General features: G+C 37.0%; 2 protein-coding genes across 2 annotated transcripts; one reads left to right on the plus strand and one right to left on the minus strand.

The window, feature by feature from the left end:
• The first annotated feature begins 66 nt into the window (after positions 1-66).
• Positions 67-2,103, plus strand: LOC117784890 (Meckel syndrome type 1 protein homolog). The gene has a single exon (XM_034622746.1). It carries the CDS (start codon positions 67-69, stop codon positions 2,101-2,103), a length of 2,037 nt encoding a protein of 678 aa, XP_034478637.1.
• A 1,722-nt stretch (positions 2,104-3,825) lies between these two features.
• LOC117793858 (cell wall protein IFF6) lies at positions 3,826-9,196 on the minus strand. Its single transcript, XM_034634290.1, has 4 exons — positions 9,091-9,196; positions 6,673-6,884; positions 4,723-4,902; positions 3,826-4,644 (listed from the first exon to the last, which is right to left on the minus strand). Exons 1-4 carry the CDS (start codon positions 9,100-9,102, stop codon positions 4,230-4,232), a joined length of 819 nt encoding a protein of 272 aa, XP_034490181.1. The 5' UTR covers positions 9,103-9,196; the 3' UTR covers positions 3,826-4,229.
• Between the last annotated feature and the right edge of the window lie 2,724 nt (positions 9,197-11,920).

An 11,920-nucleotide genomic window follows, 5' to 3' on the forward strand; every position in this document is an offset into this window, starting at 1 on the left:
TTCAACTACAAAAAGCGAGATAAATAAATGCAAACAGCAATTTGACAATTGTTAAATAAATTAAAGATGTACAGAAAAAGCGCAGCAAAACGAACGGGAATTTATCGTGTGAGCGGCAACATGGCGGATTTTCAAATGGAGATCAAATTGCGGCATATTAGCGAATGGCTGCCAGTGCCGAAATTTGAATATACGGGCGCGAGTTCGAATTCGAATGCGAATGCAAATGCGAATGGCGAACCATTCTCGGATAGCCCGATGAGCAGTACTTGGGGTGATTTCTTTATCTATGTGCCGCACGAGGATCAACATGGCAATTACTACAATTACTTTAATTATTATAATCCCGGCAGTGAATATCCGAGCAGTGCTAAGGCTTCGGGCAGCACAAACGAAAGTGGATGCCGAAGTGCCGTTAGCAGCGCTACCGCCGCTGGTACCGTTAGTAGTCTGCAGACAAGATCCTACGAATTCGGCGCTCAATTGGAGCAATTGGGCGATGGTTTCTACGCCCAGAACAAGGAACTGTGTAACGGTGGTACGGCCAATCTCTGCATTGCCTGGCAACAGAAGCATTTCAGTCGCACGGAGCTGCAGCGTTATGGGGATGCCACCAAGTGCGTGACGAGCTTGCAACGTCGCTATCATCGCTGGACGCAGGACATCCTGGAGCTGCAGCAGCGCCATCAGCGTGAAGTCGACCGTCATCAGGCGCTCTACGAGGAGGAGCTACGTCTACGGCGTCGCCGATCGAAGCGCAAGGAGAAGGAGCGGGAGAGAGAGCGAGAGCGGGAGCGGGAGAAAGCTGTCACAGCGCTCTCCTCGCTGGCCATATCCGATTATAGCCTGGAGGCGCCGCCGTTGCCCGAGGATCCCAATTTTGCGGCACGCACCTGTCTCATACACACGCTGATCGATGTGGATTTCGAGGAGCTGGACGGCTTGGAGCCAGGGCTGCAGCAGGAGGTGCTCGAGCTGCACAGTCAGGGCTACCAGCTGATGTATGTGTATGCGCAACTGCAGCGGGACACGTTGCTGCTGACACTGCGCTATTCAGCCGCACAGGGATTACTCTATGTCTATCCGGATTTTAACTTTAGTGCCGATGACATGGACTATGTGCTGGAGATTGATAACGATTGCAGGCAGCTCTATGCGTATGGCTTTCAGAATGTGACGCCTTTAAAGGCGCACCAGCCCAAGGAGCCGCTCTACCAGCAGCTTAAGCAGCCACAGCCGGAGGAGGAGCAACCGACTTGGCCCGCTGCGGATGCGAGTGCGGAGCAGCTGCTCGGCTTTTATCAACGGCAGCGTTTGGAGGCCGTTGAGCGGCGTCGTCTGCTGCAGTTTTCCGTGCCGCCCAAGCGCATGAGACGCGTCTCGCTGCTGCTGGAGCTGCGACAGGCGCAACACTTTGAGTACGCCAATATACATGTGCGCTACTATGTGAATCCGCCACAGAACACGCTTTTGGAGCCGTCCAATCCCGATGATCCGTTTCCGCTGCGTGGCGCCACCGCCACCTGTGTGTCGGGTGGTGGCCAGAGCTTGGCCAGCTTCTGCCACTGCTGGCAGCTGACGCTGCTGTGCGAGGAGTCCTATCAGCCGGATCAGCTGCTGCACATCTACTTTGAGGTCATCAGCATCGACAGCTGGCAACGGGAACGCTGCGAGGGTTACGCCCACTTCTCCTGCGCCTTGCTGGCGCCGTTGCCCGCCGCCGTTGTCAACGGCATTCAGCTGCAGTGCATCCGTCCAGTGGGCAGCTGGCTGGATGCACTCAATCGTTACTTTATCGGCGGACGCACACTCTTCGATTTTGTGGGCTACTTCAATGGCAGCTCGAGGAACAGCTCGTTGCACAGTCGCCTCGAATGGAACACATCGTGTGCCATGCGCAGCACGGGAACTCTGCTCTTCAGCATGCGAAAGCTGCAGCAACGCCAACTCCAGCTGGGACATCACCTCAGCATGTACGACAGCGATGACGACGAGTACAGTCCCTCGAAGGGGCCAAAAACAACTCTGGACGAGGTGCTGGCTGCCTATGTCGATGCCAGGGATCGCATTGAGGCGCTGCTCGGTCATGCGGCGGCGCTTTAGAAGAGCTTTCCTCTGAGCTTTTAAGCTGGACTTAATCAGCTTTAGAGGAAGTCTTAAAGTTCCACTTCATCGACTTTTAAAGAAGCCTTAAAGTTCCACTTGATCTAATTTCAAAGAAGCTTTTAAACTGCACTTATTCTACTCCTGAAGAAGCTTTTAAGCTGAATTGAATATGCTTTTAAATAAGCTTTTAAGCTGAACTTTATCTACTTTTCAAGAAGCTTTTAAGCTGAACTTAATCTACTCATGAAGAAGCTTTTAAGCTGAGCTTAATCTACTATGAAGAATCTTTTAAGTTAAATTTATTATGCTTCTAAAGAAGCTGTTAAGCTGAACTTAATCCACTCCTGAAGAAGCTTTTAAGCTGAACTTAATCAACTCCTGAAGAAGCTTTAAAGCTGAACTTTATTTACTACTGAAGAAGCTTTTATGCTGAACTTAGTCTACTCATGAAGAACATTTTAAGCTGAACTTATCTACTCCTGAAGAAGCTTTTAACCTGAACTTACTCCTGAAGAAGCTTTTAAGCTGAACTTTTTCTACTCCTGAAAAAGTTTTTAAGTTGAACTAAATCTACTCCTGAAGAAGCTTTTAAACTGAACTTAATATGCTTTTAAGCTGAACTATATCTACTCCTGAAGACGCTTTTAAGCTGAACTAAATCTACTTCTGAAGAAGCTTTAAAGCTAAACTTATTGTACTTCTGAAGCAGCTTAAGCTGAACTAAATCTACCTCTAAGAAGGAAGCTTTTAAGCTGAACTTCAACAGCTTTTGTCAAAGCTTTCAAGCTTAACAAAGCTGCACCTAATCAACTTTAAAGTTGCTCTATATCAGCTTTTGAACTTCTCAAATGGCGCTTTTAATCTGTACTAAAGCTACGATTTTAAGCTTCAAATAATATCAGCTTTTAGACTACAGTTCATGCTTTAAAGCTTAATTTATGTTAAGCTTTTAAGCTGCACATAAGCTAAGCTTATAAGGTTTACATCACATATCTCAACAACACCTATTCTAAGCTTTCATCTTATCTAAGCTTTTGGATTCATTCATTTTCATGTGGACTTTTAAGCTTTATCATAATACGCTTATACTATATATACTTAACTTTTTAAAGATATTCTGGTACGTTCTAAAAGATAAAGCAAATTTTCTTACCATAGAATACTATAAAATAGTACTATACATTTATAGATTTTTTTTAATTAACTGATAGCATACTTTTATAGGCAACTGTGTTGTCATTGATGCTTGGAAAAGTGCAAGAAGATTAGCTTAGTTTACCCAAAAACCCAGAAATTTGGATTTCAATTGCTTTACATTTCTGGGAAACTTTAGAATATAACATTTTGGGCTAACTGATTGCATACTTCTAGAGACAACTGTACTGCCAATGGAGTTTTAAAATGTCTAACTTACTTTAAAATAATTTTGACTTTAAAAGATTTGTCAGAATTAATTTTTAAATTACCAATAAGTACAGATAATAATTAATGGCATACTTTTAGGCAGCAGTGTGACAGGAAATTTTCTAAGTTGCTACTAAAAATAAATATATAATAATTCAATAGATACATTTACCTATATAATAATATATCAATTATCTTAGAATATGTGATTTTTGTACTCAAAATAAATATATATACTTGAACTGCTGCATACTTTTAGGCAACAGTGTGCCTAAATTGAGCGCCCGTTGATTTACAAAATGCATTGAAGAAAACTTTTTAGTTTAGCCATTTTATTTACTACTAATATCACTCAGTGTATATACATATATATATTCATATATATAGATTCATTGTCAAGTTCATTTTGCGTCTTGTCATATCTTGTCTGGCATTTTGCGTAGTGTTTTCTTTTTCTTTTCATTCATATTCTTTAACTTTCTTTTTTTTCAGGGTAGTTCGTTATTTCTTTTTGGTGGTGGAGTTACGTTAAAAATGGAATACATATTGCATATTGTATACATATAACACTAAAAGATGATAAAAAAAAAAAAATTCGCTACTTGTTAATTTTGCCTGTTGAAGTTGCGCTTAAAACTAAATACTTGCAGCTTAGGGTCAAGGAGGTTAAGGGGCAACAAGGGTGGGAGGGTGTTAGGGTTGTAGGGGGGTCGGGGCACTTATGCCACCGGCAGGTACTGGCGCGAGGGTGTATCCAAAGGCACCGAGGGGGGCTGATAGTTATAGCCATTGCCATTGCCGCCAGCACTACCGGGTCCATAGGGATTACCGGCACCAAAGCCCGATCCGAAACCGGAACCGGTACCGGTACCAGCACCGAAACCATTGCCATTGCCGTCCGATCCATAGGGATTACCGGCGCCAAGACCATTGCCATAGGGATTGTTGTTGTAGTCAACCTGTGGTCCAGGTGCCGAATAGCTGTAATCATCACCGCTTTGTCCGCTGCCACGCAATGGACCACCCTGTTCCGGGTTGAGGCTCTGCTGCAGGAACTGGAAGCGATTCTTGTTGCCCAACAAACTGCTGGGATCCACACTGGGACGCTTTGCCACCGGCGACAAAGGCTGAGGTCTGTTTCGAAAGAAAAATTCCAAGAGCCGTCTTTAGTGTACCGCTCAAAAAGGTACAAGTTGAGAGCACTACACTTACTCGGGTATGTCCAGATCCAGCTCAGTGATGGGATGATAGCCAAACTCATCGGCAGTGTAGCGTGTCCTGTAGCGCTTGCCATCGGCACCGGTAAACGAATACGAACCGCTCACCACAAATGTCTTGTCGTCCTTCAGTTTGCCCACGCTGTTGACCTCAATGCCGTTCTGGGTCTTCAATCTGTACAGCAATTTATTATATAATTACATTTATTTATTAATAAACAAGAGGTTGAGATCCCGACCATAGGATACCCGTTACTTATTTCAATATGTATAAAACTGCTTTAAAGAAATTACTACCTAATAAAAACTACTGCATACTTTTAGGCGATTGTGTTGAAATAACAACTTTATTAATTACTTTGGTTAGCTATTACTGCCATTCTACTAGTCCGATTTTGCTGCGGTTAAGTGAGATTATAGATAACACTAATAGTTAACGTTATTTACTTATTTCAATATATATAAAATTACATTAAATAAAATACTACCTAATAAAAACTACTGCATACTTTTAGTTGATTGTATTGAAATAACAACTTTATTAATTACTTTGGTTAGCTATTACTGCCGTTCTACTTGTCCGATCTTGCTGCGGTTAAGTGAGATTATAGATAATACTAATAGATAACGTTATTTACTTATTTCAATAAATATAAAATTAATTTAAATAAAATACTACCTAATAAAAACTACTGCATACTTTTAGGTGATTGTATTGAATTAACAACTTTATTAATAACTTTGGTAAGCTATTACTGCCGTTCTACTTGTCTGATCTTGCTGCGGTTAAGTGAGATTATAGATAATACTAATGGATAACGTTATTTACCTATTTCAATATATATAAATTAACTTTAAAGAAACTACTACCAAATAAAAACTACTGCATACTTTTAGGTGATTGTATTGAAATAACAACTTTATTAATAACTTTGGTTAGCTATTACTGCCGTTCTACTTGTCCGATCTTGCTGCGGTTAAGTGAGATTATAGATAATATTAATAGTTAACGTTATTTACTTATTTCAATATATATAAAATTAATTTAAATAAATTACTAGCTAATAAAAACTACTGCATACTTTTAGTTGATTGTATTGAAATAACAACTTTATTAATAACTTTGGTTAGCTATTACTTCCGTTCTACTTGTCCGATCTTGCTACGGATAGGTGAGATTATAGATCATATTATTAGATAACGTTATTTACTTATTTCAATATATATAAAACTACTTTAAAGAAAGTACTACCTAATAAAAACTACTGCATACTTTTAGGTGATTGTATTGAATTAACAACTTTATTAATAACTTTGGTTCGCTATTACTGCCGTTCTAATAGTCCGATCTTGCTGCGGTTAAGTGAGATTATAGATAACACTAATAGTTAACGTTATTTACCATAAAAACTGTTTTATCTTAAAATCTGTGGGTGTGAGCCAAATAAAAAATCAAGTGTTTCAAGCTTGGTTGAAAAATATTCGGCATCAACGTGTTTCTGACACCGCATTGTATTGATTTTATTGCGGAATTCCGAATATTTATACCCGTTACTTAAAAAATAAGTAAAAGAGTATATTGTGTTTGTTGGAATGTATGTAACAGAAAGAAGGAGGCATCTCCGACCCTATAAAGTATATATATTTTAGATCAGCATCAACAGCCGAGTCAATATAGCTATTTTTCGACTGTGAACAAAAGGATCTTAGAGTCTATGAGAGATAGAGTAACCAAATTTGGTACACAGACTTATAGAAACCTTACGAAGATCAATTTCGTTTTAAAATTTTCCTACGCCTGCTTTCGCCCCCGCAAATCGCGAGAATCCGTCGCACCGAAAGGCCGTAATCGGAATTTAAAATTGTAAAAGTATGCAACGGGTATTCCCAAAGTCGGGGTCTCAACTATAGCCTTTTCGACTTGTTTTTCTTTCAGTGTACTTACGCCAGCTTGAACTTATTGCCCGAATTGTAGTTCTGCAGTGTCTCGGTCTTGGCCTTCATGACATCACCGCTGAAATGCACGGCGGGTTTATCATCATCGATGTCCTCGGGCAGGGTATAAATATCGCTGGGATTGTATTTGAACAGATCCAGATTGCGATCTGTCAGATGCTTGACATCGGCCACTGTCAGCGCCACAAAGCACAAAAGCAGCTGCAGAGGAGGAGAGGAAAAGAGAGAGAGAGAAAGTGAGAGAGAGAAGAAGCAGATAAATAGATAATAATACGATTAGTTGATTGAATGATTTGTGTATACACATTTAAAATGTATATGGCCATAAACGAAGCTGTCACTTAAGTTAACACCACAACAACAACAATAAAATAGATGCAGAAGAAGAAGAATATGTAAATGTATGTCGCGTTTATTTAGTGTTATTATTTTTACGATTGGCTCATAAATCAACACTGTGGTCTGTGCCAAGTGTCACACGAGTTGTCATTGTTGTTGTTGCTCTTTTTAGTTTTTATTTTTATTATTTTTTGTGTAGCTGCAACGCAGAGCAATTAATCAAAGTCGCAGCGTGCGCACGCGTTTTGCTGGCGTTTTGCTGGCGTTTTGTTGGCGTCTTTAAACGCGTGTTTCGCTTCGTCTCGTCGCGTCTCGTCTCGTATTGTCTCATCTCTTCTCGCCTTGGCTGCCGTCGCTTTGTCTCGCGCGTTACGTTCGCTCGTTAATGTGTTCGTGTTCTTTTTTATTGTTCTTGTTGTTGTTTTTGCTGCTGCTAATGCGTTTTGATTTATTTGATTTGATTTCAATGCTTGCCATTTGCTTATGCTTCTTCCACTTCTCTTTTGTCACCCATTAAGCAACAGCCTCGAGTTGCTCTTGGCTCTTGAGTACTTTAAATAGTTGTTGCCTGCCTTTTTGCTTGTTGACATTTCTAATGTTGCCCTGCGATTGAAAGAGATCGCTTAAAAGTGCCTGGCAAGAGCTTTCTCTTAACGACTGCAGGCTGCGCTCTCTTTGCTTACGTTTCTAATGGCGTCCTGCACTTTCTGCCACTGCGTGTAAAAGAGAGCGCTGCCTGACAAAGGCTTTCTCTTACCAACTGCAGGCTGCGTTTGCATTTCACTCTCTTTGCTTAAAGCTCATTTTACGCATGTGCTTAAGCCGGTTTTGAATTAAGAATAAATCAGTTAATATCCTGCCTAGCGCGTTTGCAGTGTGTTTTTTTGTTTTGATCTCACAATTTTTACCGAAAGTCGCTTTAATTAAGACTTAAATCACTTGGAAATCGCGGTTGCTGCAGAAATACAAGTGGAATACCCCGAATATCAATTAACATACCGCCTAAATACGAGTGGCTAAAAAAGACATCTAAACTTTAATCAAGATTTGGCTTTAAAAAAAAGAAAACACCTTTTGATCGAGTCGGTTATAAAAAGTTAAAAAGGTTCGATTAGGGAAAATACTACATCAAATTTAATATACTAATTAAAGATTTTCCTTAGGCAATATGATTTATCATATCATAATATAATATCAAATTCGATTTATTTTCAAATTCAATATAATAATTATAGATATTCCTTAGGAAATATCATAACCGATATCCTATCATAAAATCTTATTTGATTTATTTTCAAATTCAATATAATAATTATATATATTTCTTAGGAAATATCGTATATCATATCACAATATCAAATTCGATTTATTTTAAAATTCAATATATTAATTGTAGATATTCCTTAGGAAATATCGTATATCATATCAACATATCAAATTCGATTTATTTTTAAATTCAATATAATAATTATAGATATAGATATATATTTATAGGATATATCAGATATCATACATAATATCATATCCGATTTTTTATTCAAATTCAATATAATAATTATAGATATACCATTGGGAATATCATATATATATAATTCAAATATCCATGATATTATATTATGTTTTGAATTCAATTTAATATTTATAAATCCATTGGGAATATCATATATCATATTATAATATAATAAATAATCGCTCTTTTTCTTTAACAAAAAAAAAAGAACTATGTTTCTTTGAAAGAAGAAAGGAACACCACTTTTTACGAATTATCTATCTTTTTTTCAGTTCTAAAGATTAGATTCTGAAACATGATTTCCTTTACAAAAAAACGTCACTTTTACACACACACTTTTTTTTGATTAAGAAAAAAAATTAGTTTGAGGCTGGATCAAACTAAATATCACAGGATTTCATAATTATATTTATTTTATATATCATTTTATTTAATTGTTATTTTTATTTTTGTTCTTTTTATTTTTATTCTTTGTATAGATTTGCCTTCAATTGTTCCACACTTTACACTTGTTTTCAAATGAATTTTGATATTTATTTATTTATTTTGTTAACTTACAAAACTCTTCATATTTATTTTGCTGTTTTGGTAGTGTTTCAAAAAAATATCCTAAGTTGTGCTGGATCGAACTGGGAGCTGCTCAGCGAGAGACGTGCGTTGCGCACAGGTTCTAACAAATAAATACAAACGCTGCTACTTCTTGTTTCCTTATATATCGTCTTTTTCATAAATCCCCCCCTTAACAAAAGACAGTTGAAAAAAAAAAGAAATAACGCTGCCGGCGTCGCGAAGAAGAAGAAGACGAAGAAGAAGACTCAACCGAACCGGACAACGAACCGATGCGGACATTGAGAGAACGTCGCACAGGTTGTCAACGCGCTGCGTTGCGTTGCGTTGCGTCTTACATACCCTACCAAAGGGTATTACAACTTTTCAATAAAATATATGCAACAATGCATTGCATTCAATGTAGAGCAGGCAGTCGAAATTCTGCAAATGAGTTCTACATATACAATAACTACACTGTTAAAAATAACCAACTTCTAAAATCAAGAACATTCATCTGAAATATTTTGTTTTTAAAATAAGATTATTTTAAGACCAAATTACTAAAAGTAAGATTATTAATCTTAAAAATCTTAAAATCTTAATATAAGAAAAAAAATCTTAAATTGTTAGAAAAGTATAAATAGGTACTATTTCGTATCAAACAAATGGTGGCACCTTGGCGCTCTGGTTAGAGAGGGCGCTTCAGTTGTGAAGCAGTAGGCGGCGGCTCGAATCCCACAAATAACAAATTTAAAATAACATTTATAAAATTACTAAAACTAAATCAAAATAATATATAAAAAAATCAAAATTTAGCAATAAAAAAAATTATAAATATAAAAAATAGTTTTTATTACTTTACTTTTTGATTTTGATCTTAAGAACATTTATTCTTAAAATAAGAACTTGGTCTTATTTAAAATTTTCTTAAAATCAATATGTGTTCTTAATTTAAGAATTTTTTGTTCTCAACGCATTTCTTAGACCAAAAATTTTACTTCTGAGACCAAAATCTTGATTTTAGAACAGTTTCTTTTATCAGTGTACAGCAACTTTTGTGCATGCTCATAAATTATTTGTGTTCAGCGCCTCAACTCGAAGCAGCGCCTTTGCTGTGTGTTGTTAAAGTTGCTTGTTTTTTTGCTAGGATCATAGAATTATTGTTGTTGGTTTCTCGACAAGATTAAAGTATGCGACATTTAAGTTTTTTGAGCAAATCTTAATTAAATTTTTCAGCTTTAATCTTATTTTTTTTTTGCTATATAATAAATAAGCTAGTCAGGGGTGTTCCAAAAATGTAAGCCAACTAGTTTTCTAGATCCAACACAAATTATGTTCAAATTCATTTATTTATTTTTGTAAATAAAAATAATTTTTTTAATTAAAAATAAGAATATTCAATTATGATATTTAAGTATATAGTAATTATTATTGTTGATAATAAATTGACCAATGCCCAATTTGTAAAAGATCAGTCAATTTTTAGCTGAAAAATATTTTTGAAATTGACATTAATTTCGTATCTAATATTTGGTGAACTACGCCCTTAACTAAACATTAAAAAAATGCGTTTAAATGTGAGTTAAAAATACCTACAGAAACTAATTATGTAAAAAGAAGTTTTTTTTATAATTCAGTTAGATTTCATAGACTCTGATGACCAAAAAAAGGTATTTCAACTTCAACTCAACAACAGCAAGTGGTTCTTAGTGGTTTTGGGTTGCTGGGTTGATGGGTTGTTGGGTCGCAACATCGTTTGTATCTGCACTGATGTAACTGTATCAGAGACCAGTCGATAGGGTGGGGCAGGGAGGAATGGGAGACTCGTTTGTTGTAGGGCGGCTGTATTACTACTAAACCTTATAGAAATCTGGTTTTCTGGCCAATACAGTGTGTGTAGAAAACAACAAATTAGAAAACCGCCATCATCAAATTAGCATACGCGTTTAAGTTTAATGATTTTTATTAAGTTTATGTGCGTGTGTGAGTCTCATATACATATGTTTATTTTTTTTTGGCTAGCATTCATTTTTTATAAAGCGTACAATTTTTTTTTTTTGTATTTTCTGATGAAGCATGAAGGGGGAAAGATGCATGAAAGCGTTAATATATGCAGATAAGTTGAGTTCGATTCGTTCGATTTGGGAGTCCATTTGAAAGACCAGTTTAAGAGCTGAAGATTTAAAGTGTTCTGTGTTGAATTGAAATCGGAATCGATCGCGAGACTTGATCAAATTATTATGACTATGGCTTCATTCCATCCAAATACTGAATGAATGATGAACTGACAGCGACGTCGACGCCGACGCCGACGCAACGGGAATGGGAATAAGAATACTAAGAATGGAAATGATTTTGATAAATGTGCTACGATTATGCATTCTCAGGTTCTTCTTCAGAATCTATATGTATCTATGTATTTCCCAGATATGTTTCGTATGTTAATTCATGTCTTATTTAACCTTCGGTTAATTAGTCCGTTCTCTTCGTTCCGTTCCGTTCCGTTTTCGGCTCTTATCACATTTATCAACGCCGCTCATTGAAAGAATGCCTCATTTTGAATGCAGATACTCGTCTATCTCTATGGCAAATGATCCCCACCGAGGCTGAGGTATTTAAATCAAATCTAATAAGCTCAAATATTGCTAAATTTCATCATTAAAAACACTTAACAACATTGTCAATATCAAATAACCGATTTGCATTTCAGATTTCAGCGCGGTTGCCAAATTTCAGCATTGAATTTATTTCGCCTACTTTGTCAGTATCAAATATCTGTTTATTGTTGACAATTTTCTATGAAAATTGGGCTAAAATTCAATAAGTTTCAAAGGTTTCT

The sequence above is a fragment of the Drosophila innubila genome, chromosome X (assembly GCF_004354385.1).
Source record: "Drosophila innubila isolate TH190305 chromosome X, UK_Dinn_1.0, whole genome shotgun sequence".
NCBI lineage: Eukaryota > Metazoa > Arthropoda > Insecta > Diptera > Drosophilidae > Drosophila > Drosophila innubila.

Bases quoted from the DNA above. Each gene is read 5' to 3' on its own strand.
- LOC117784890 (XM_034622746.1), top strand. From the start codon at position 67: ATGTACAGAAAAAGCGCAGCAAAACGAACGGGAATTTATCGTGTGAGC.
- LOC117793858 (XM_034634290.1), bottom strand. The intron at 4,903-6,672 runs GTAAGTACACTG...ATTGCTGTACAG, and splicing joins GGCAATAAGTTCAAGCTGGC to ATTGAAGACCCAGAACGGCA. The intron at 4,645-4,722 runs GTAAGTGTAGTG...CTTTCGAAACAG, and splicing joins CTGGATCTGGACATACCCGA to ACCTCAGCCTTTGTCGCCGG.